Genomic DNA, 22036 nt, shown 5'->3' with positions numbered 1-22036 from the left:
TGGACTAACTACCAAACGTCACGTACCGTTGGTGCATCTGCTCAGAATGAAGGTAATCAGCAATGCTACATTGCTTCCCTCACTGTAAGCCCACCGGTTAGGACACCACCAGCAGCAAATGTGGAGGTATCGTCACAAGGCCAAAGCAGTCAGGGAATCAAAAGTTATTGGGAGGAAGCACTGTACATAGGCCAACATCAAGAATACCATCACCAACCCTCTCTCAATCCGCCATGTCCAGCACCACCACCACCGCTAGATCCACCATATGCAGCTCTCCAGTCCAGCTCACCCTACAAGAGACTCTCGTTAGGAAAAGAAAGTACTCATCCTCTCATCCGCGTACACAGGGTTTGAACGCCCACATTGCTAGACTAATCTCGTTAGAGATGATGCCCTACCTGTTGGTTGAAAGCGAAGCTTTCAAAGACCTGATGGCCTACGCAGTACCATGCTATGACCTACCCATTCGGCACTTCTTTGCGAGAAAAGCCATCCCAGCCCTCCACCAGCATGTCAAAGACCGCATTGTCCATGCACTGAGGCAATCAGTCATTGGAACAGCTAGTGGTAAACATCAGCAGGCTGTATTACAAATGAAGTGTTTAGGCGACAACTGACACACCGCGGAAGTACTGGCCGAGTACTTGCACAAACGCAGTCATAGCTGGGCAGTGTACATCTTGAGGCAGGCAAGGTAGTCAGTGATAACGGAAGGAATTTTATGGCTGCCAATGCCCTTTCAGAGCTGAAACACATACCTTGCCTGGCTCACACCTTGAACCTGGTGGTGCAGTGCTTCCTCAAAAATTATCCGGAGTTAGCAGCCCTGCTCCTGAAGGTGCGAAGACTTTGCTCGCACATCCGCCGGTCGCCCGTACACTCCAGCCGTATGCAGAACTATCAGCGATCGCTGAATCTTCCCCAGCACTGCCTAATAATCGACTTTGCAACAAGGTGGAACTCCACACTGCACATGCTTCAGAGGCTGTGCGAACAGAGGCGTGCTGTAATTAATTTGTGGGAGGATACACATACACGGGCAGGCACTTGGATGGCAGACATGGAGTTGTCTGGTGTGCAGTGGTCGGAGCTACAAGACCTCTGTCAAGTCCTTCAGTGTTTTGAGGAATGCACACAGCTGGTAAGTGCAGACGACACCATCATAAACATGAGCATTCCACTAATACATCTGCTGATGCAAAGTTTGACGCACATTAAGGAGCAGGCGTCTGCAGCCGAGGAGGAGGGAAGCCTTGATGACAGTCAGCCATTGTCTGCTCAGGAAACTCTCCTGGATGAGGTGGTGGACGAAGAGGAGGGGAGGAGGATGATGGGGATGAATATTTATGGGAGGAGGATGCTTCTCAGGAGGCAATAGAAACTGGTGGCATTGCAAGGTCAGGTACAGGGTTTTTGCGGGGACACAAGTGATGTTGATTTGCAAGAAAGTGCTCCTCAACCCAGCACAGGCAGTGAATTGATACCTGCCACATTGGCCCACATGGCTGAGTATGCCTTGCGTATCCTAAAAAGGGACCCCCGCATTATGAAAATGATGACCCATGACGATTACTGGTTGGCCTGCCTCCTGGATCCACGATATAAAGGAAAATTACAAAATATCATGCCACATGAGAACCTTGACCAAATATTGGCTACCAAACAAGTAACTCTTGTAGACCATTTGGTTCAGGAATTCCCAGCACACAGCGGTGGTGATGGTTCTCACACGAGCCTTAGGGGGCAATATGGCAGAGGTGTTAGAGGTGCACAAATCTGAAGTGGCATTGGACTGAGGGGTTTTATGACCAGGTTGTGGAGTGATTTCGCAATGACCGATAACACGACAGGTACTGCTCCATCGATTCAAAGTGACAGGAGACAGCATTTCTCCAGTGTGGTTACGAACTACTTTTCCTCCCTTATCGATGTTCTCCCTCACAGGTCATTCCCCTTTGATTACTGGGCATCTAAAATAGACACCTGGCCTGAATTGGCAGAATATGCATTACAGGAGCTCGCTTGCCCTGCTGCTAGTGTGCTACAAGAAAGAGTATTCAGTGCTGCTGGTTCAAAATGACCAAAAACAGGACACGTCTGGCTACCCGAAATGTTGATAATCTAACCTTCATTAAAATGAACCAATCATGGATGTCAAATTATTTTGCCCCACCTTCTCCTGCTGACACATAGCTTGCCTGAAAAATGTCTTGTTTTTTGCCTCCTCTACTGACTGCTCCAATTCCTCCATTTGCAGCTGCTGAATGTCCACCATAGGCCATTTTTATACCTCCCTAAATGGCCTGACTCCCCCCACAGGGCCGTGGTCACCACCTGGCGCAAGCACCCGTGTGAGTGGCGTTTGCCTGGACAGGTGGGTGTGCCCACTTTTGGGCGACGGCACTGGCACTGGGTCCCTCATAGTACAATGAAGTGTCTCTGACGGTGGTGGTGCACAACCAACGTCAGACACACCATTGTAAAATGAGGGCCCCTGTGCCAGTACTGCTGACCACGAGAGAGTGTTCCCTGTCATGTTCTCAATGGCAAGAGAACATAGCATCAGCATATATAGGAACTAGCTCTTGGAAGATGGGAACTGAGCTGACCATGAACTAAACCTAACACACAACTAGCAGTGGCCGGGTAGCATGCCTACGTTGATTCTAGATGCCCAGCACCAGCCGGAGGACTAAATAATACTAGCAGAGGGAAATATTAGTCCTAGCTCACCTCTAGAGAAATACCCCGAAAGGAGACAGAGGCCCCCCACATGTATTGGCGGTGAATCAAGATGAAATAACAAACGTAGTATGAAAATAGGTTTAGCAAATTTGAGGTCCACTTACTACATAGCAGAAGACAGAAAGGGCACTTTCATGGTCAGCTGAAAACCCTATCAAAACACCATCCAGAAATTACTTTAAAACTCTGGCATTAACTCATAACACCAGAGTGGCAATTCCTGTTCACAAGAGCTTTCCAGACACAGTAACGAAACTACAGCTGTGAACTGGAACAAAAATGCAAAAACAAACATGGACAAGAGTCCAACTTATCTAGTAGTTGTCTAGGAGCAGGAACAAGCACAGAGAGGCTTCTGATAACATTGTTGACCGGCAAGCAACTAACAGAGCAGCAAGGTTATATAGCGACTCCCACATCTTGATGGGAACAGGTGAACAGAGAAGATGACAACACCAGTTCAATACCACCAGTGGCCACCGGGGGAGCCCAGAATCCAAATTCACAACAGTACCCCCCCCTCAAGGAGGGGGCACCGAACCCTCACCAGAACCACCAGGGCGATCAGGATGGGCCCTATGAAAGGCACGAACCAGATCAGAGGCATGAACATCAGATGCATTCACCCAAGAATTATCCTCCTGGCCGTATCCCTTCCACTTGACCAGATACTGGAGTCTCCGTCTGGAAACACGAGAGTCTAAGATTTTCTCCACAACGTACTCCAACTCACCCTCAACCAACACCGGAGCAGGAGGCTCAACGGAAGGCACAACCGGTACCTCATACCTGCGCAATAATGACCGATGAAAAACGTTATGAATAGAAAAGGATGCAGGGAGGTCCAAACGGAAGGAAACAGGATTAAGAATCTCCAATATCTTATACGGGCCGATGAACCGAGGCTTAAACTTAGGAGAAGAGACCCTCATAGGGACAAAACGAGAAGACAACCACACCAAATCCCCAACACAAAGCCGAGGACCAACACGACGGTGGCGGTTGGCAAAAAGCTGAGTCTTCTCCTGGGACAACTTCAAATTGTCCACCACCTGCCCCCAGATCTGATGCAATCTCTCCACCACAGCATCCACTCCAGGACAATCCGAAGTTTCCACCTGACCAGAGGAAAATCGAGGATGAAACCCCGAATTACAGAAAAACGGGGACACCAAAGTGGCAGAGCTGGCCCGATTATTGAGAGCGAACTCCGCCAATGGCAAAAAAGCAACCCAATCATCCTGGTCAGCAGACACAAAACACCTCAGATATGTCTCCAGGGTCTGATTAGTCCGCTCGGTCTGGCCATTCGTCTGAGGATGGAAAGCGGACGAAAAAGATAAATCTATGCCCATCCTAGCACAGAATGCCCGCCAAAATCTAGACACGAATTGGGTCCCTCTGTCAGAAATGATATTCTCAGGAATACCATGCAAACGAACAACATTTTGAAAAAACAGAGGAACCAACTCGGAAGAAGAAGGCAACTTGGGCAGAGGAACCAAATGGACCATCTTAGAGAAACGGTCACACACCACCCAGATGACAGACATCTTCTGAGAAACAGGCAGATCTGAAATAAAATCCATCGAGATGTGCGTCCAAGGCCTCTTAGGAATAGGCAAGGGCAACAATAATCCACTAGCCCGAGAGCAACAAGGCTTGGCCCGAGCACAAACGTCACAAGACTGCACAAAGCCTCGCACATCTCGTGACAGGGAAGGCCACCAGAAGGACCTTGCCACCAAATCCCTGGTACCAAAAATGCCAGGATGACCTGCCAACGCAGAAGAATGAACCTCAGAGATGACTCTACTGGTCCAATCATCAGGAACAAACAGTTTATCAGGTGGGCAACGATCCGGTCTATCCGCCTGAAACTCCTGCAAGGCCCGCCGCAGGTCTGGAGAAACGGCTGACAATACCACTCCATCCTTAAGGATACCTGTGGGCTCAGAGTTACCAGGCGAGTCAGGCTCAAAACTCCTAGAAAGGGCATCCGCCTTAACATTCTTAGAACCCGGTAGGTATGACACCACAAAATTAAACCGAGAGAAAAATAATGACCAGCGCGCCTGTCTAGGATTCAGGCGCCTGGCGGTCTCAAGATAAATCAAGTTTTTGTGGTCAGTCAATACCACCACCTGATGTCTGGCCCCCTCAAGCCAATGGCGCCACTCCTCAAAAGCCCACTTCATGGCCAAAAGCTCCCGATTCCCAACATCATAATTCCGCTCAGCGGGCGAAAATTTACGGGAAAAGAAGGCACAAGGCCTCATCACGGAGCAGTCAGAACTTTTCTGCGACAACACTGCCCCAGCTCCGATCTCAGAAGCGTCGACCTCAACCTGAAAAGGTAGAGCAACATCAGGCTGACGCAACACAGGGGCAGAGGAAAAACGGCGCTTAAGCTCCCGAAAGGCCTCCACAGCGTCAGGGGACCAATCAGCAACATCAGCACCCTTCTTAGTCAAATCGGTCAATGGCTTAGCAATATCCGAAAAACCAGCAATAAATCGACGATAAAAGTTAGCAAAGCCCAAAAATTTCTGAAGACTCTTAAGAGAAGAGGGCTGCGTCCAATCACAAATAGCTTGAACCTTGACAGGATCCATTTCAATGGAAGAGGGAGAAAAAATATATCCCAAAAAGGAAATCCTCTGTACCCCAAAAACACACTTAGAACCCTTCACACACAAAGAATTAGACCGCAAAACCTGGAAAACCCTCCTGACTTGCTGGACATGAGAGTCCCAGTCATCCGAAAAAATCAGAATATCATCCAGATACACAATCATAAATTTATCCAAATAATCGCGAAAAATATCATGCATAAAGGACTGGAAAACTGACGGAGCATTTGAAAGACCAAAAGGCATCACTAAATACTCAAAGTGGCCCTCGGGCGTATTAAATGCGGTTTTCCACTCATCCCCCTGCCTGATTCGCACCAAATTATACGCCCCACGAAGGTCAATCTTAGAGAACCACTTGGCCCCCTTTATGCGAGCAAACAAATCAGTCAGCAACGGCAATGGGTATTGATATCTTACAGTGATTTTATTCAAAAGCCGATAATCGATACATGGTCTCAAAGAGCCGTCTTTTTTTGACACAAAGAAAAAACCGGCTCCTAAGGGAGATGACGATGGACGAATATGTCCCTTTTCCAAGGACTCCTTTATATATTCTCGCATAGCAGCATGTTCAGGCACAGACAGATTAAATAAACGACCCTTTGGGTATTTACTACCCGGGATTAAATCTATGGCACAATCGCACTCTCGGTGCGGAGGTAATGAACCAAGCTTGGATTCTTCAAAGACGTCACGATAGTCAGACAGGAACTCAGGAATTTCAGAGGGAATAGATGATGAAATGGAAACCACAGGTACATCCCCATGAGCCCCCTTACATCCCCAGCTCAACACAGACATAGCTTTCCAGTCGAGGACTGGGTTGTGAGATTGCAGCCAAGGCAATCCTAGCACCAAATCATCATGTAGATTATGCAGCACCAGAAAGCGAATAATCTCCTGGTGATCCGGATTAATACGCATAGTTACTTGTGTCCAGTATTGTGGTTTATTATTAGCCAATGGGGTGGAGTCAATCCCCTTCAGAGGAATAAGAGTCTCCAAAGGCTCTAAATCATACCCACAGCGTTTGGCAAAGGACCAATCCATAAGACTCAAAGCGGCGCCAGAGTCGACATAGGCGTCCGTGGTAATAGATGACAAAGAGCAAATCAGGGTCACAGATAGAATAAACTTAGACGGTAAGGTGCAAATGGAAACAGATTTATCAAGCTTTTTAGTGCGCTTAGAGCATGCTGATATAACATGAGTAGAATCACCACAATAGAAACACAACCCATTTTTCCGTCTAAAATTCTGCCGCTCGCTTCGGGACAGAATTCTATCACACTGCATACTCTCTGGCGACTTCTCAGTGGACACCGCCAGATGGTGCACTGGTTTGCGCTCCCGCAAACGCCTATCGATCTGAATAGCCATTGTCATGGACTCATTCAGACCCGCAGGCACAGGGAACCCCACCATAACATCCTTAATGGCATCAGAGAGACCCTCTCTGAAAGTCGCCGCCAGGGCGCACTCATTCCACTGAGTAAGCACAGACCATTTACGGAATCTTTGACAGTAAATTTCTGCTTCATCTTGCCCCTGAGATAGGGACATCAAAGTTTTTTCTGCCTGAAGCTCCAAATGAGGTTCGTCATAAAGCAACCCCAAGGCCAGAAAAAACGCATCCACATTGAGCAACGCAGGATCCCCTGGTGTCAATGAAAAAGCCCAGTCTTGAGGGTCGCCCCGGAGCAAGGAAATCACAATCCTGACCTGCTGTGCAGGGTCTCCGGCAGAGCGAAATTTCAGGGACAAACATAATTTGCAATTATTTCGAAAATTCTGAAACCCAGATCTATTCCCCGAGAAAAATTCCGGCAAAGGAATTCTCGGCTCAGATACAGGTGCATGACAAACAAAGTCTTGCAAATTTTGTACCTTCGTGGCGAGATTATTCAAACCTGCAGTTACACTCTGAAGATCCATTACAAACAGGTGGACACAGAGCCATTCAAAGATTAGAAGGAGAAAAAAAAAAAAAAAAAAAATTCTCAGCAGACTTCTTATTTCTCTCCTTTCTCAGCCAAGGATTTTAACCCTTTAGTGGCCGGTCAAACTGTCATGTTCTCAATGGCAAGAGAACATAGCATCAGCATATATAGGAACTAGCTCTTGGAAGATGGGAACTGAGCTGACCATGAACTAAACCTAACACACAACTAGCAGTGGCCGGGTAGCATGCCTACGTTGATTCTAGATGCCCAGCACCAGCCGGAGGACTAAATAATACTAGCAGAGGGAAATATTAGTCCTAGCTCACCTCTAGAGAAATACCCCGAAAGGAGACAGAGGCCCCCCACATGTATTGGCGGTGAATCAAGATGAAATAACAAACGTAGTATGAAAATAGGTTTAGCAAATTTGAGGTCCACTTACTACATAGCAGAAGACAGAAAGGGCACTTTGATGGTCAGCTGAAAACCCTATCAAAACACCATCCAGAAATTACTTTAAAACTCTGGCATTAACTCATAACACCAGAGTGGCAATTCCTGTTCACAAGAGCTTTCCAGACACAGTAACGAAACTACAGCTGTGAACTGGAACAAAAATGCAAAAACAAACATGGACAAGAGTCCAACTTATCTAGTAGTTGTCTAGGAGCAGGAACAAGCACAGAGAGGCTTCTGATAACATTGTTGACCGGCAAGCAACTAACAGAGCAGCAAGGTTATATAGCGACTCCCACATCTTGATGGGAACAGGTGAACAGAGAAGATGACAACACCAGTTCAATACCACCAGTGGCCACCGGGGGAGCCCAGAATCCAAATTCACAACAGTTCCCCCCAGCTCGAACAGTGCTCTACCACTTGCAATTCTTACCTCTCCCTGCTCCACATTCTGTGTAGTCTGGGCTGTTAAATCCTTCAATGGCACTGCCAATACAAATTTGTTGAAATGATGGATGATAGTTAAAATATTCAGGGGTCCTGGCCTCTATTTAGACCAGTTAATACTTAGCACCTACTACCACTGTCTGCTACTCAGCAGAGGAGCCCACCCCTGTACCTAGCTATGTCACCTGTTTATTTATGAACAATTTTTTGGCAGACATTTAGCCCACTTTATTATATGGGCCTACTAACTGTGTCTGCCCCTCATTACAGTTGTCCTCCACCGAACAAAGCAATGCCGCCTTTTTAGCCCTGTTACCAATTTTTAACTGCATTTAGCCCACTTTATTATTTGGGCCTACTAACTGTGTCTGCCACTCCTTAGAGCTGTCCTCCGCTAAAGAAAGCAATGCCGCCAGTTTAATCCTGTTACCAATTTTGAACTGCATTTAGCCTACTTCATTATTTGGGCCTACTAACTGTGTCTGCCCCTCATTACAGTTGTCCTCCGCTGAACAAAGCAATGCCGCCTGTTTAGTCCTGCTACCAATTTTGAACTGCATTTAGCGTACTTAATTATTTGGGCCTACTAACTGTGTCTGCCCCTCATACAGTTGTCCTCCACTGAACAAAGCAATGCCGCCAGTTTAGTCCTGTTACCAATTTTCAGCTGCATTTAGCCTACTTAATTATTTGGGCCTACTAACTGTGTCTGCCCCTCATTATAGCTGTCCTCCACTGAACAAAGCACTGCCGCCTGTTTAGTCCTGTTACCAATTTTGAACTGCATTTAGCCCACTTTATTATTTGGGCCTACTAACTGTGTCTGCCCCTCATTACAGTTGTCCTCCACTCAACAAAGCAATGCCACCTGTTTAGTCCTGTTACCAATTTTGAACTGCATTTAGCCTAATTAATTATTTGGGCCTACTAACTGTGTCAGCCACTCATTACAGTTGTCCTCCACTGAAGAAAGCAATGCTGCCATTTTAGTCCTGTTACCAATTTTGAACTGCATTTAGCCCACTTTATTATTTGGGCCTACTAACTGTGTCTTCCACTCCTTAAAGTTGTCCTCCGCTGAAGAAAGCAATGCCGCCAGTTTATTCCTGTTATCAATTTTGAGCTGCATTTAGCCTACTTAATTATTTGAGCCTACTAACTGTGTCTACCCCTCATTACAGTTGTCCTCCACTGAACAAAGCAATGCTGCCAGTTTAGTCCTGTTGCCAATTTTGAACTGCATTTGGCCTACTTAATTTTTTGGGCCTACTAACTGTGTCTGCCACTCCTCACAGTTGTCTTCTGCTGAAGAAAGCAATGCCGCCAGTTTAGTCCTGTTACCAATTTTCAGCTGCATTTAGCCTACTTAATTATTTGAGCCTACTAACTGTGTCTGCCCCTCATTATAGCTGTCCTCCACTGAACAAAGCAATGCCGCCTGTTTAGTCCTGTTACCAATTTTGAACTGCATTTAGCCCACTTTATTATTTGGGCCTACTAACTGTGTCTGCCCCTCATTACAGTTGTCCTCCACTCAACAAAGCAATGCCGCCTGTTTAGTCCTGTTACCAATTTTGAACTGCATTTAGCCTAATTAATTATTTGGGCCTACTAACTGTGTCAGCCACTCATTACAGTTGTCCTCCACTGAAGAAAGCAATGCCGCCATTTTAGTCCTGTTACCAATTTTGAACTGCATTTAGCCTAATTAATTATTTGGGCCTACTAACTGTGTCTTCCACTCCTTAAAGTTGTCCTCCGCTGAAGAAAGTAATGCCGCCAGTTTATTCCTGTTACCATTTTTGAGCTGCATTTAGCCTACTTAATTATTTGAGCCTACTAACTGTGTCTACTGTTATGACCCCAGTGGACAGGGTCTCAGAGGAACGTGTAAGTCTGCAAGATACAAAAATCCAGCTCATAGGGCTGTGGTAACTGGGTTGACCAAATAGCTACTCCTAACGCCAACACTAGAAGTAGCCGGGGATCATGCCTACGGTGATCGCTAGATGACTCGCGCCAGCCGGAGAATCTAACTACCCCTAGGAGAAGAAAACAAAGACCTCTCTTGCCTCCAGAGAAAGGGACCCCAAAGCAAGATACAAGCCCCCCACAAATAATAACGGTGAGGTAAGAGGAAATGACAAACACAGAAATGAACTAGGTTCAGCAAAGAGAGGCCAGCTTACTAATAGCAGAATATAGCAAGATAACTTATCTGGTCAACAAAAACCCTATAAAAATCCACGCTGGAGATTCAAGAACCCCCGAACCGTCTAACGGTCCGGGGGGAGAACACCAGCCCCCTAGAGCTTCCAGCAAAGGTCAGGATACAGATAGGAACAAGCTGGACAAAAATACCAAACAAAACAAAAGCAAAAAGCAAAGAAGCAGACTTAGCTTGAAAAACAGGAACCAGGATCAGAGGACAAGAGCACAACAGATTAGCTCTGATTTCAACGATGCCAGGCATTGAACTGAAGGTCCAGGGAGCTTATATAGCAACGCCCCTGAACTAACGGCCCAGGTGAGGATATAGAAAAAGACAGACGCTCCAGAGTCAAATCACTAATGACCACTAGAGGGAGCAAAAAGCAAAATCACAACAGTACCCCCCCCTTAGTGAGGGGTCACCGAACCCTCACCACGACCACCAGGGCGATCAGGATGAGCGGCGTGAAAGGCACGAACTAAATCGGCCGCATGAACATCAGAGGCGACCACCCAGGAATTATCTTCCTGACCATAGCCCTTCCACTTGACCAGGTACTGAAGCCTCCGCCTGGAGAGACGAGAATCCAAGATCTTCTCCACCACGTACTCCAACTCGCCCTCAACCAACACCGGAGCAGGAGGCTCAGCAGAAGGAACCACAGGCACAACGTACCGCCGCAACAAGGACCTATGAAACACGTTGTGGATAGCAAACGACACAGGAAGATCCAGGCGAAAGGATACAGGATTAAGAATTTCCAATATCTTGTAAGGACCAATAAAACGAGGTTTAAATTTGGGAGAGGAAACCTTCATAGGAACAAAGCGGGAAGAAAGCCACACCAAATCCCCAACACGTAGTCGGGGACCCACACCGCGGCGGCGGTTGGCAAAGCGCTGAGCCCTCTCCTGTGACAACTTCAAGTTGTCCACCACAAGATTCCAGATCCGCTGCAACCTATCCACCACAGAATCCACCCCAGGGCAGTCAGAAGGTTCCACATGACCCGAAGAAAAACGAGGGTGGAAACCAGAGTTACAGAAAAACGGCGAAACCAAGGTGGCGGAACTAGCCCGATTATTAAGGGCAAACTCAGCTAACGGCAAGAAGGTCACCCAATCGTCCTGATCAGCAGAGACAAAACACCTCAAATAAGCCTCCAAAGTCTGATTAGTTCGCTCCGTCTGTCCATTAGTCTGAGGATGGAAAGCAGACGAAAACGACAAGTCAATGCCCATCCTACTACAAAAGGATCGCCAGAATCTGGAAACGAACTGGGATCCTCTGTCTGACACAATATTCTCAGGGATGCCGTGCAAACGAACCACGTTCTGGAAAAACACAGGAACCAGATCGGAAGAGGAAGGCAGCTTAGGCAAAGGAACCAAATGGACCATCTTGGAGAAGCGATCACATATCACCCAGATAACAGACATGCCCTGAGACACCGGAAGATCAGAAATGAAATCCATGGAGATATGTGTCCAAGGTCTCTTAGGGACAGGCAAGGGCAAGAGCAACCCGCTGGCACGAGAACAGCAAGGCTTAGCTCGAGCACAAGTCCCACAGGACTGTACAAATGACCGCACATCCCTAGACAAGGAAGGCCACCAAAAGGATCTGGCCACCAGATCTCTGGTGCCAAAAATTCCTGGGTGACCTGCCAACACCCAGGAATGAACCTCAGAAATGACTCTGCTGGTCCACTTATCAGGCACAAACAGTCTGTCAGGTGGACAAGAATCAGGCCTATCAGCCTGAAATCTCTGCAACACACGTCGCAGATCTGGAGAAATAGCTGACAAGATAATACCATCCTTAAGAATACCAACAGGTTCAGCGACTCCAGGAGCATCAGGCACAAAGCTCCTGGAAAGAGCATCGGCCTTAACATTCTTTGAACCTGGTAAATACGAGACAACAAAGTCAAAACGGGAGAAAAACAATGACCAGCGGGCCTGTCTAGGATTCAGGCGTTTAGCAGACTCGAGATACATCAGATTTTTGTGATCAGTCAAGACCACCACACGATGCTTAGCACCCTCGAGCCAATGACGCCACTCCTCAAATGCCCATTTCATGGCCAACAACTCCCGATTGCCCACATCATAATTTCGCTCCGCAGGCGAAAACTTCCTAGAGAAAAAGGCGCAAGGTCTCATAACAGAGCAACCAGGGCCTCTCTGCGACAAAACGGCCCCTGCTCCAATCTCTGAAGCATCCACCTCAACTTGAAAGGGAAGCGAGACATCAGGCTGGCACAAAACAGGCGCCGAAGTAAACCGACGTTTCAACTCCTGGAAAGCCTCCACGGCAGCAGGAGCCCAATTAACCACATCGGAGCCCTTCTTGGTCATATCCGTCAAAGGTTTCACAATGCTAGAAAAGTTAGCGATAAAACGACGGTAGAAGTTAGCGAAACCCAAGAACTTCTGAAGACTCTTAACTGACGAGGGCTGAGTCCAATCAAGAATAGCTCGGACCTTGACTGGGTCCATCTCCACAGCAGAAGGGGAAAAAATGAACCCCAAAAAGGGAACCTTCTGTACACCAAAAAGACACTTTGAGCCCTTGACAAACAAAGAATTTTCACGCAAAATTTTAAAGACCATCCTGACCTGCTCCACATGCGAGTCCCAATTATCAGAAAAAACCAGAATATCATCCAGATAAACGATCAGAAATTTATCCAGATAGTTCCGGAAAATGTCACGCATAAAGGACTGAAAAACTGAAGGGGCATTAGAGAGCCCAAAAGGCATCACCAAGTACTCAAAATGACCTTCGGGCGTATTGAATGCGGTTTTCCATTCATCCCCTTGCTTAATGCGCACAAGGTTGTACGCACCACGAAGGTCTATCTTGGTAAACCACTTGGCACCTTTAATCCGGGCAAACAAGTCAGACAACAGCGGCAAAGGATACTGAAATTTGACAGTGATCTTATTTAAAAGCCGATAGTCAATACAAGGCCTCAAAGATCCGTCCTTTTTAGCCACAAAAAAGAATCCCGCACCAAGAGGGGAAGAAGACGGACAGATGTGTCCTTTCTCCAGAGACTCCTTGATATATGAACGCATAGCGGTATGTTCAGGTATCGACAGATTAAACAGTCTTCCCTTAGGAAACTTACTGCCTGGAATCAAATCTATTGCACAGTCACAGTCCCTATGAGGAGGCAATGCACTGGACCTGGACTCGCTAAAGACATCCTGATAATCAGACAAGTACTCCGGAACTTCCGAAGGCGTAGAAGAAGCAATAGACACAGGCAGGGAATCCTCATGAATACCACGACAGCCCCAACTAGACACTGACATAGCCTTCCAGTCAAGGACTGGATTATGGGTCTGTAACCATGGCAGCCCCAAAACAACCAAATCATGCATTTTATGTAGAACGAGAAAACGTATCACCTCGCGGTGTTCAGGAGTCATGCACATGGTAACCTGTGTCCAATACTGCGGCTTATTTTCTGCCAATGGCGTAGCATCAATACCCCTAAGAGGGATAGGATTTTCTAATGGTTCAAGAATAAAACCACAGCGCTTAGCAAATGAGAGATCCATAAGACTCAGGGCAGCACCTGAATCTACAAACGCCATGACAGGATAAGATGACAGTGAGCAAATCAAAGTTACAGACAGAATAAACTTAGGATGCAAATTACCAACGGTGACAGGACTAACAACCTTAGATATACGTTTAGAGCATGCTGAGATAACATGTGTAGAATCACCACAGTAGTAGCACAAGCCATTCCGGCGTCTATGAATTTTCCTCTCATTTCTAGTCAGGATTCTATCACATTGCATCAAATCAGGTGTCCGTTCAGACAACACCATGAGGGAATTTGCGGTTTTTCTATCACATTGCATCACATCAGGTGTCTGTTCAGACAACAACATGAGGGAATTTGCGGTTTTGCGCTCCCGCAACCGCCGGTCAATTTGAATAGCCAGGGACATGGTATCATTCAGACCTGTGGGAATGGGAAAACCCACCATAACATTCTTAATGGCCTCAGAAAGGCCATTTCTAAAATTAGCGGCCAGTGCACACTCGTTCCAATGTGTCAGCACGGACCATTTCCGAAATTTTTGACAATACACCTCAGCCTCGTCCTGGCCCTGAGACATAGCCAGCAAGGCTTTCTCTGCCTGAATCTCAAGATTGGGTTCCCCATAAAGTAAACCGAGCGCCAGAAAAAACGCATCAATATCAGCCAATGCCGGATCTCCTGGCGCCAACGAAAAAGCCCAATCCTGAGGGTCACCCCGTAAGAATGAAATAACAATTTTTACTTGTTGAGCAGAGTCTCCAGACGAACAAGGTTTCAGGGACAAAAATAATTTACAATTATTCCTGAAATTCCTAAACTTAAATCGGTCTCCTGAAAACAGTTCAGGAATCGGAATCTTGGGTTCAGACCTAGGATTTCTGGTAACATAATCTTGTATACCCTGCACACGAGCGGCAAGCTGGTCCACACTTGTAATCAAGGTCTGGACATTCATGTCTGCAGCAAGCTTAAGCCACTCTGAGGTAAAGGGGAAAAGAAAAAAAAAATGAGAGAGGGAAAAAAAAAAACTCAAAATTTTCTTTCTTATAATCCCACTTCTGCAATGCATTAAACATTTAATACTGGCCTGGCATACTGTTATGACCCCAGTGGACAGGGTCTCAGAGGAACGTGTAAGTCTGCAAGATACAAAAATCCAGCTCATAGGGCTGTGGTAACTGGGTTGACCAAATAGCTACTCCTAACGCCAACACTAGAAGTAGCCGGGGATCATGCCTACGGTGATCGCTAGATGACTCGCGCCAGCCGGAGAATCTAACTACCCCTAGGAGAAGAAAACAAAGACCTCTCTTGCCTCCAGAGAAAGGGACCCCAAAGCAAGATACAAGCCCCCCACAAATAATAACGGTGAGGTAAGAGGAAATGACAAACACAGAAATGAACTAGGTTCAGCAAAGAGAGGCCAGCTTACTAATAGCAGAATATAGCAAGATAACTTATCTGGTCAACAAAAACCCTATAAAAATCCACGCTGGAGATTCAAGAACCCCCGAACCGTCTAACGGTCCGGGGGGAGAACACCAGCCCCCTAGAGCTTCCAGCAAAGGTCAGGATACAGATAGGAACAAGCTGGACAAAAATACCAAACAAAACAAAAGCAAAAAGCAAAGAAGCAGACTTAGCTTGAAAAACAGGAACCAGGATCAGAGGACAAGAGCACAACAGATTAGCTCTGATTTCAACGATGCCAGGCATTGAACTGAAGGTCCAGGGAGCTTATATAGCAATGCCCCTGAACTAACGGCCCAGGTGAGGATATAGAAAAAGACAGACGCTCCAGAGTCAAATCACTAATGACCACTAGAGGGAGCAAAAAGCAAAATCACAACAGTCTACCCCTCATTACAGCTGTCCTCCACTGAACAGAGCAATGCTGCCAGTTTAGTCCTGTTGCCAATTTTGAACTGCATTTGGCCTACTTAATTTTTTGGGCCTACTAACTGTGTCTGCCACTCCTCACAGTTGTCTTCTTCTGAAGAAAGCAATGCCGCCAGTTTAGTCCTGTTACCAATTTTGAACTGCATTTAGCCTACTTAATTTTTTGGGCCTACTAACTGTGTCTGACCCTCATTACAGTTGTCCTCCACTCAACAAAGCAATACCGCCTGTTTAGTCCTGTTACCAATTTTGAACAGCATGTAGCCTACTTAATTATTTGGGCCTACTAACTGTGTCTGCCCCTCATTACAGTTGTCCTCCGCTGAACAAAGCAATGCCGCCTGTTTAGTCCTGTTACCAATTTTGAACTGCATTTAGCCCACTTTATTATTTGGGCCTACTAATTGTGTCTGCCACTCATTGCAGTTGTCCTCTACTGAACAAAGCAATGCCGTCAGTTTAGTCCTGTTACCAATTTTGAACTGCATTTAGCCTACTTTATTATTTGGGCCTACTAACTGTGTTTCCTCCTTATCCTGCTCATTGCCCAGCCACTGCTAGATGAGTCTGCTGGTACATTGACCCAGACCACTACATTCCCCTTGCACTCTACACAGCCGGAATCTGACCCTGCTGAAAGTCAGGATCCCCTTCCCGCATACTATACCACCTTACACGGGAACAAAGAGGAAGGTGCAGATGAAAGTGCAGGTTCCTTCATCAGGTGGGGGGTGCATACTCGGTGACATCACTGGCACAGGGCCCCTCATAGTACGCAAAAGTATCTCTGCTGGTAGGAGATGCCACCCGCCATCAAACACACCGCCATACTATGAGAGGCCCTGTGCCAGTGCCAATGCCAACGAGTGGGCCCCCCCGCTTGCTCAGGATCACAGCACTTGCAAAGTTGAAATTCTTACCTCTCCCTGCTCCACCGCCATGATGTATTCCGCGTTTCCTGGGCCCACGAAAATCTTGAGCCAGCCCTACCCCCCACAACTTTAGCCAAATGACCCCCAGTTTTCAATGCCTAACTGTTACTATAAATTAAATTAAGATTGTCAAGCTTCAGTAATAAGAATTGATGTTTTTGGCATTAAAATGGGCACTGTAGGTGTTTTCCTGTCCTCCACTCACTGCCGACTTTGATTCCCCATTGACTTGCATTGGGTTTCGTGTTTTAGTCGGCCCCCGACTTTACGCAATAATCGGCCGATTTCACCGGACCCGACTTTTGACAAAGTCGGGTTTCATGAAACCCGACTCGATCCGAAAAAAGTAAAAGTCGCTCAACTCTAGTGGCCCCCTTAACTCTTGGGCCCTTGTGTAGCTGCACAGGTTGCACTAATGGCATTTCCACCCATGAAACCCTACACACATCAACAAGAGCAACATGCTAATCTTCTAATCATGACTATGGAGAATAATCATGACTCCCTTTTTAAAATAAGTCTGTTTTCTCCATAGTAGAAGCATAATGGAGCCCTGACCTCTAATAAAACATTGCAGAAAATTGTCTCAAATAAACCTATGCATCTTTTAGAAAAGTATAATATTATACATTGATGTTATTATTTCTGTTTTCTCACTTATGAAGGGAGCTGGTGTTATGTCAGTGTATTTATTCACAAAACGTTATGCAGAAGAGGAGATGTATCGTCCCCATCCTGCCTTCTACCGTCCTCGTCTCAGCGACTGTTCAGACTACTCAGGTCAGTTTCTACACCCTGAAATATGGCATCGTGGCCGCAGCCCATCCGAAATCTCTAGCGATGTGTCAATCCAGATGACTCAGAACTATCCGCCTGCAATCAAGTACCCAGACCACATACACATATCAACGTCACCCTGCTAAAAGTGCCACGAAAGGCAAACTGTTTGGAAGCTCTAAACATCTCTTTACTATGAAACTTGCCATACAGACATCATAGTTTGACCGTCCTACCTGTTAAACTAGAGACATTATATTGCAGAGTTTAAATGTGAGCTTTTACTTCCCATTTTGCGGAACCTTACTGCTCAAGTACCATTTAAGGGTTGTCCACTACTGGAGAACTTCTTATCATTAGGTCCAGGGAGGTGCCAAAAACATATGGTAAGTATAAAAACAGAAAAACTCATTTCCTGGACTGATGTTGCTCCTCCGAACTCATCACAGCAGCCAAGCCAATCAGCATTCACATTTTATCTGAGCAGAAGAAACAGGCTCAGACAAAATGTGAATGCTGCAGACAATCAGCCAATGCTTATTGGTTGTAGCAATCATGTGATGCCTCCATCGACTGTTGATGCCAAGAGACCGGCAGTGGATGTAGTGCTGAGTATAGAGGAGCAACGGCAATCTTGGAAGTATCAAAGTTTGCTTACATTTTTTTCTTAACCTCCCTGGGCCCATTAATAAAGGGATGCTAAGTAGTAGACAACCACTTTAAGAGGTTATTTCATTTTTGTTTCCTTGGTTTTGTAGACCACAGAAATATACAATGTAGTCATATCATATAGCCATCTTTTATACTTTACTTTCTTGCATTTATTTAGAATTTTTCTTTCCTTTTTAACATGTTTCTTTCTTCTATTTTCTATTAAGTAGTTTCTTAATACTTTAAAGGAGATTGATATTCAATACGAAACTTTTGACTATGTAAAATATTTCTAAATTCTTCAATGATTTACATGGAAGATTTAAGGGAAAACGAGCAGAAGACATTTTCTGTGCTGTTTTATTATCAATGTTAATCAGACTCGTAAGAAGAAAATGCTTATAGCAAAATCTCTCCAGCAAGAAAAAGTATTGAAGAAAACAAAGCGACTTGATTCTTAACGAAGCAAATGAAGAAACAAAAAAATGCTACATTTTGTGGATCTGTGGTGTATCATGGATTTAATATCTAGTTTTTATTGCCACAAACTGGAAAACCTAAAAGACTACCTTAACCATCCTCTTCACGAGGCGCGGTATCTTGAAAGTTGTCATCTAAAGTCTTACAGATGCTGCTGTTTTCTGTCCATTGTGGTAGCTACAGACATTTTTTGTCCTCATAAATGTCACTTCCCATTGAAACATTATGTTACGATTTCTAATTTAGTCTTCTAACTTTAGGAGGAAAAAAGAACCATAGGCAAATATGCATTGCAATCTGATTGCTCCAGTAGAGATACAGTATTTGACGAGGTTCCAAGGAGGCTGACTATCAGATAGACCTTTCATGGTCAAAGTTTATGAGTCACTCTATCAAAGGTGTGGAACATCTTGTTCTTTGCATTTCTACCAATGAGACGTCGACCTAGGCTATGTGCACACGTCAGGATTTCTGGCAGAAATTTTCCTGACAAAAACCGGACATTTCTGCCAGAAATCCGCATGCATTTTTACCACGATTTTACCGCGTTTTTGTGCGTTTTTTGTGCATTTTTTCCCAATCCATAGGATAGCGAAAAAAATGCTAAATTAATGAACATGCTGCTTTTTTTTTACCCCGATGCGTTTTTTTCGCGGAAAAAAAAGCACCATGTGCACAAAACATGCAGAATGCATTCTAAATGATAGGATGCATAATGTATGCATTTTTAATGAGTTTTTATAGTGTTTTTATTGCAAAAAAATGTGAAAAAACCTGAACATGTGCACAAACCCTTACTCAAATAGACCTTTATGGGGACAGACGCGGAAGAAGAAAAGTCAATATATACTGAATGTCTTAATTTAATCTTCCTGGCACAATGTACAAAAACAGACAGCATTTGTTGAAGGCTAGCTGACAACACACGTCAAAGGCATTTCCCCACGTTGCACTATCCCTACAACACAATCTCAAGTGTTGGTAATGTACAGAAACATTATGTATAGACTGATGTAATTATTTTAATGCTGTGATTTTCACAGGGACTTGGAAAGGCTTGGCTTGCATTTTGCCCATTGTATATCCTTTCATCCACGGAAGACATTTTGTTTCTGCAGTGAGCAGAATATAATGGTGTCTAAAGAGCACTGAAATGTATATAGATAGTTGATACATATATCAATGCAATGTAAGAAATATAACATGAGATATAGTGATAAAATAATGCTTTGTCTGGAAATCATTGCGGATTATGGACTATGTGTACATATATATGTATATATGTGTATATATATATATATATATATATATATATATATATATATATATATATATATATATATATATATATATATGTTACTCTAAAGGAAATTCTATAGTAAATTGGCATTCAAGTTGTTGGACGTGTTTCCAAAACTAAGCATTGCTTGAAAACAGAGTCCCGTGACTACAGCAGCCTCTGCACTGCTCTGAATGCTTAGCATATGCAGTGTGGAGGGAAAGTATAAAGGGGGTATTGTGAGTCACTGTTGAGATACTTGCTGTAACTGTACCGCATTACCTCTAACAATGTCTTGTTAGTGACTTACGAAGACAGGAATGCATCAATTTTCATAGGATGTATGCTTTATTGGTTGCCAATCCAATGCAGTTAGCTGATCGTTGAAGTATTTTGCATTGCCCACTATGCAGAGGATCTTTGTTTTGGGTAATGGAAGGGTTCTTAAACTGGGGACACCTCTCTGTAACATCCCATGCTTTTACAAGACATAAATACAATTATTTTCTTAAGTAGACAATCTTTTTAACGACTTGATTGCCAATCCTTCATTTCAAAAGAAGATCCGTAATGATCTCTGGATATATCATTATTGATAAGATACTTTTTTCCTTACTAATTAAGGATATTATATTTTTGCTATAGTTTAGATTACAGCTAAGCTTTCATAACCTATTATTTCTTAAAAGAATCAGTAGAAATATATGAGGAAAAAGCTATACCCACTAAAAAGAGAGAATATATGTAATATATAATGTATACCTCTAACTGACCAAACAGATTGCTTCATTCTTATTTTGAAAACTGCTCCATCGTGTTCAACTTGTTTTATGGTTCTATCTTAAACTTTTAAAATGTTTAGAAGAAATTTTACTTGGATTTGAGAATGTGCAAAATATTTGGTTCTTTTGAGGGATTTAATAGGTGGTAGCTGCTATGCATGCATGTGAAGCTGAAACCCATTCTCTGCCATTAGCGGAGAAGAGAGTTATAAAAATGCCATATAAATTCCCATGTAGTTCTAACTGGATTCTAAGGTAATCCAAGCCCTACATGTTAAATAGTACACTTTGCAGATAACACCATACATAGTTTACATTGCTTGTTCAGAAATTAAAATGTTTAAATTTTTTGTATCAACTGATACTTTTCAACACAGTTGTATACCACAGAACTGACATAATGATGAAGCTTAAAATGTAATTCAGCAAAGCTTATTGCGTCCACCATATGTCTTTGTACAGATTTCATTTTTTCATATGGAACTAAAAAGGGACCGAAATGGGCACTAACCAAACCCCTGTGCTCTTTAGTCAATGATATATGTGTGTTTCACAAGTAAACAATCAACACAGAAGTATATGTTTGGTGGACTATTGTGAATGATGAATGATGCCCGGTAGTGTAATAGCAAATTTTATTCTATTAGCATTTATGGTAATAATACATCAGGTTCCATAGTCTTGGCCTGAGGCTTCTTAGACAGACAAATTTGGGATTAATACGGCTGGTACATATAAAAGTGGCTGTTCTCAGGAACCTGGATCTGATTATGTTTTGTATCATAAATAAATATCATTCTGTACCAAGAACTCTGTACAAATTTGCATAATCCTCCATTATATGCATATTGAAAATTCTTGATTGGGTATGATAAAGATAATGATACCTAGGGGCTTTTCCACTATTTCTAAAGTATAATGTCTACACTAAATGTCTTTATTATAGAGTTTTCAGCACTGTATCTAACCTGTAAGACATATAATTTACTTCTAGACAAAAATTTAAAATGAACATCTGCTCTTTATAATATGTTTTTACATTAATGGGATAATCATTGTAATTGGCAGATGTACTGTAAATGCCAATATTTCATATATCAAACAGGCAGTAAATGATAGGTTACCGGGAAATATGAGTTTTCAGCTTCATGAAAAAAAATGGTTAATCTTCACTTTTTTAATACATTTTTGTTTCAAATCCTTATAATTTTCAATATATTTGTTTG

At 44.2% G+C, this 22036-nt stretch overlaps 1 protein-coding gene across 3 annotated transcripts in view; it reads left to right on the top strand.

Annotated features, from left to right (window-relative positions):
• Positions 1–20023, top strand: part of CACNG7 (calcium voltage-gated channel auxiliary subunit gamma 7) — a 195672-nt gene extending 175649 nt beyond the window's left edge. For all 3 annotated transcript variants that reach the window (XM_077259482.1, XM_077259483.1, XM_077259481.1), the window contains exon 6: positions 17507–20023. In XM_077259482.1, coding sequence (XP_077115597.1) covers positions 17507–17764 — 258 coding nt within the window. In that variant the 3' untranslated portion in view covers positions 17765–20023. The remainder of the gene's footprint in view (positions 1–17506) is intronic.
• Positions 20024–22036: the final 2013 nt, after the last annotated feature.

Source organism: Ranitomeya variabilis, chromosome 4 (assembly GCF_051348905.1).
Source record: "Ranitomeya variabilis isolate aRanVar5 chromosome 4, aRanVar5.hap1, whole genome shotgun sequence".
NCBI lineage: Eukaryota > Metazoa > Chordata > Amphibia > Anura > Dendrobatidae > Ranitomeya > Ranitomeya variabilis.
Note: the sequence above shows the minus strand (reverse complement) of the source record. Positions and strands in the feature narration are given on the sequence as shown.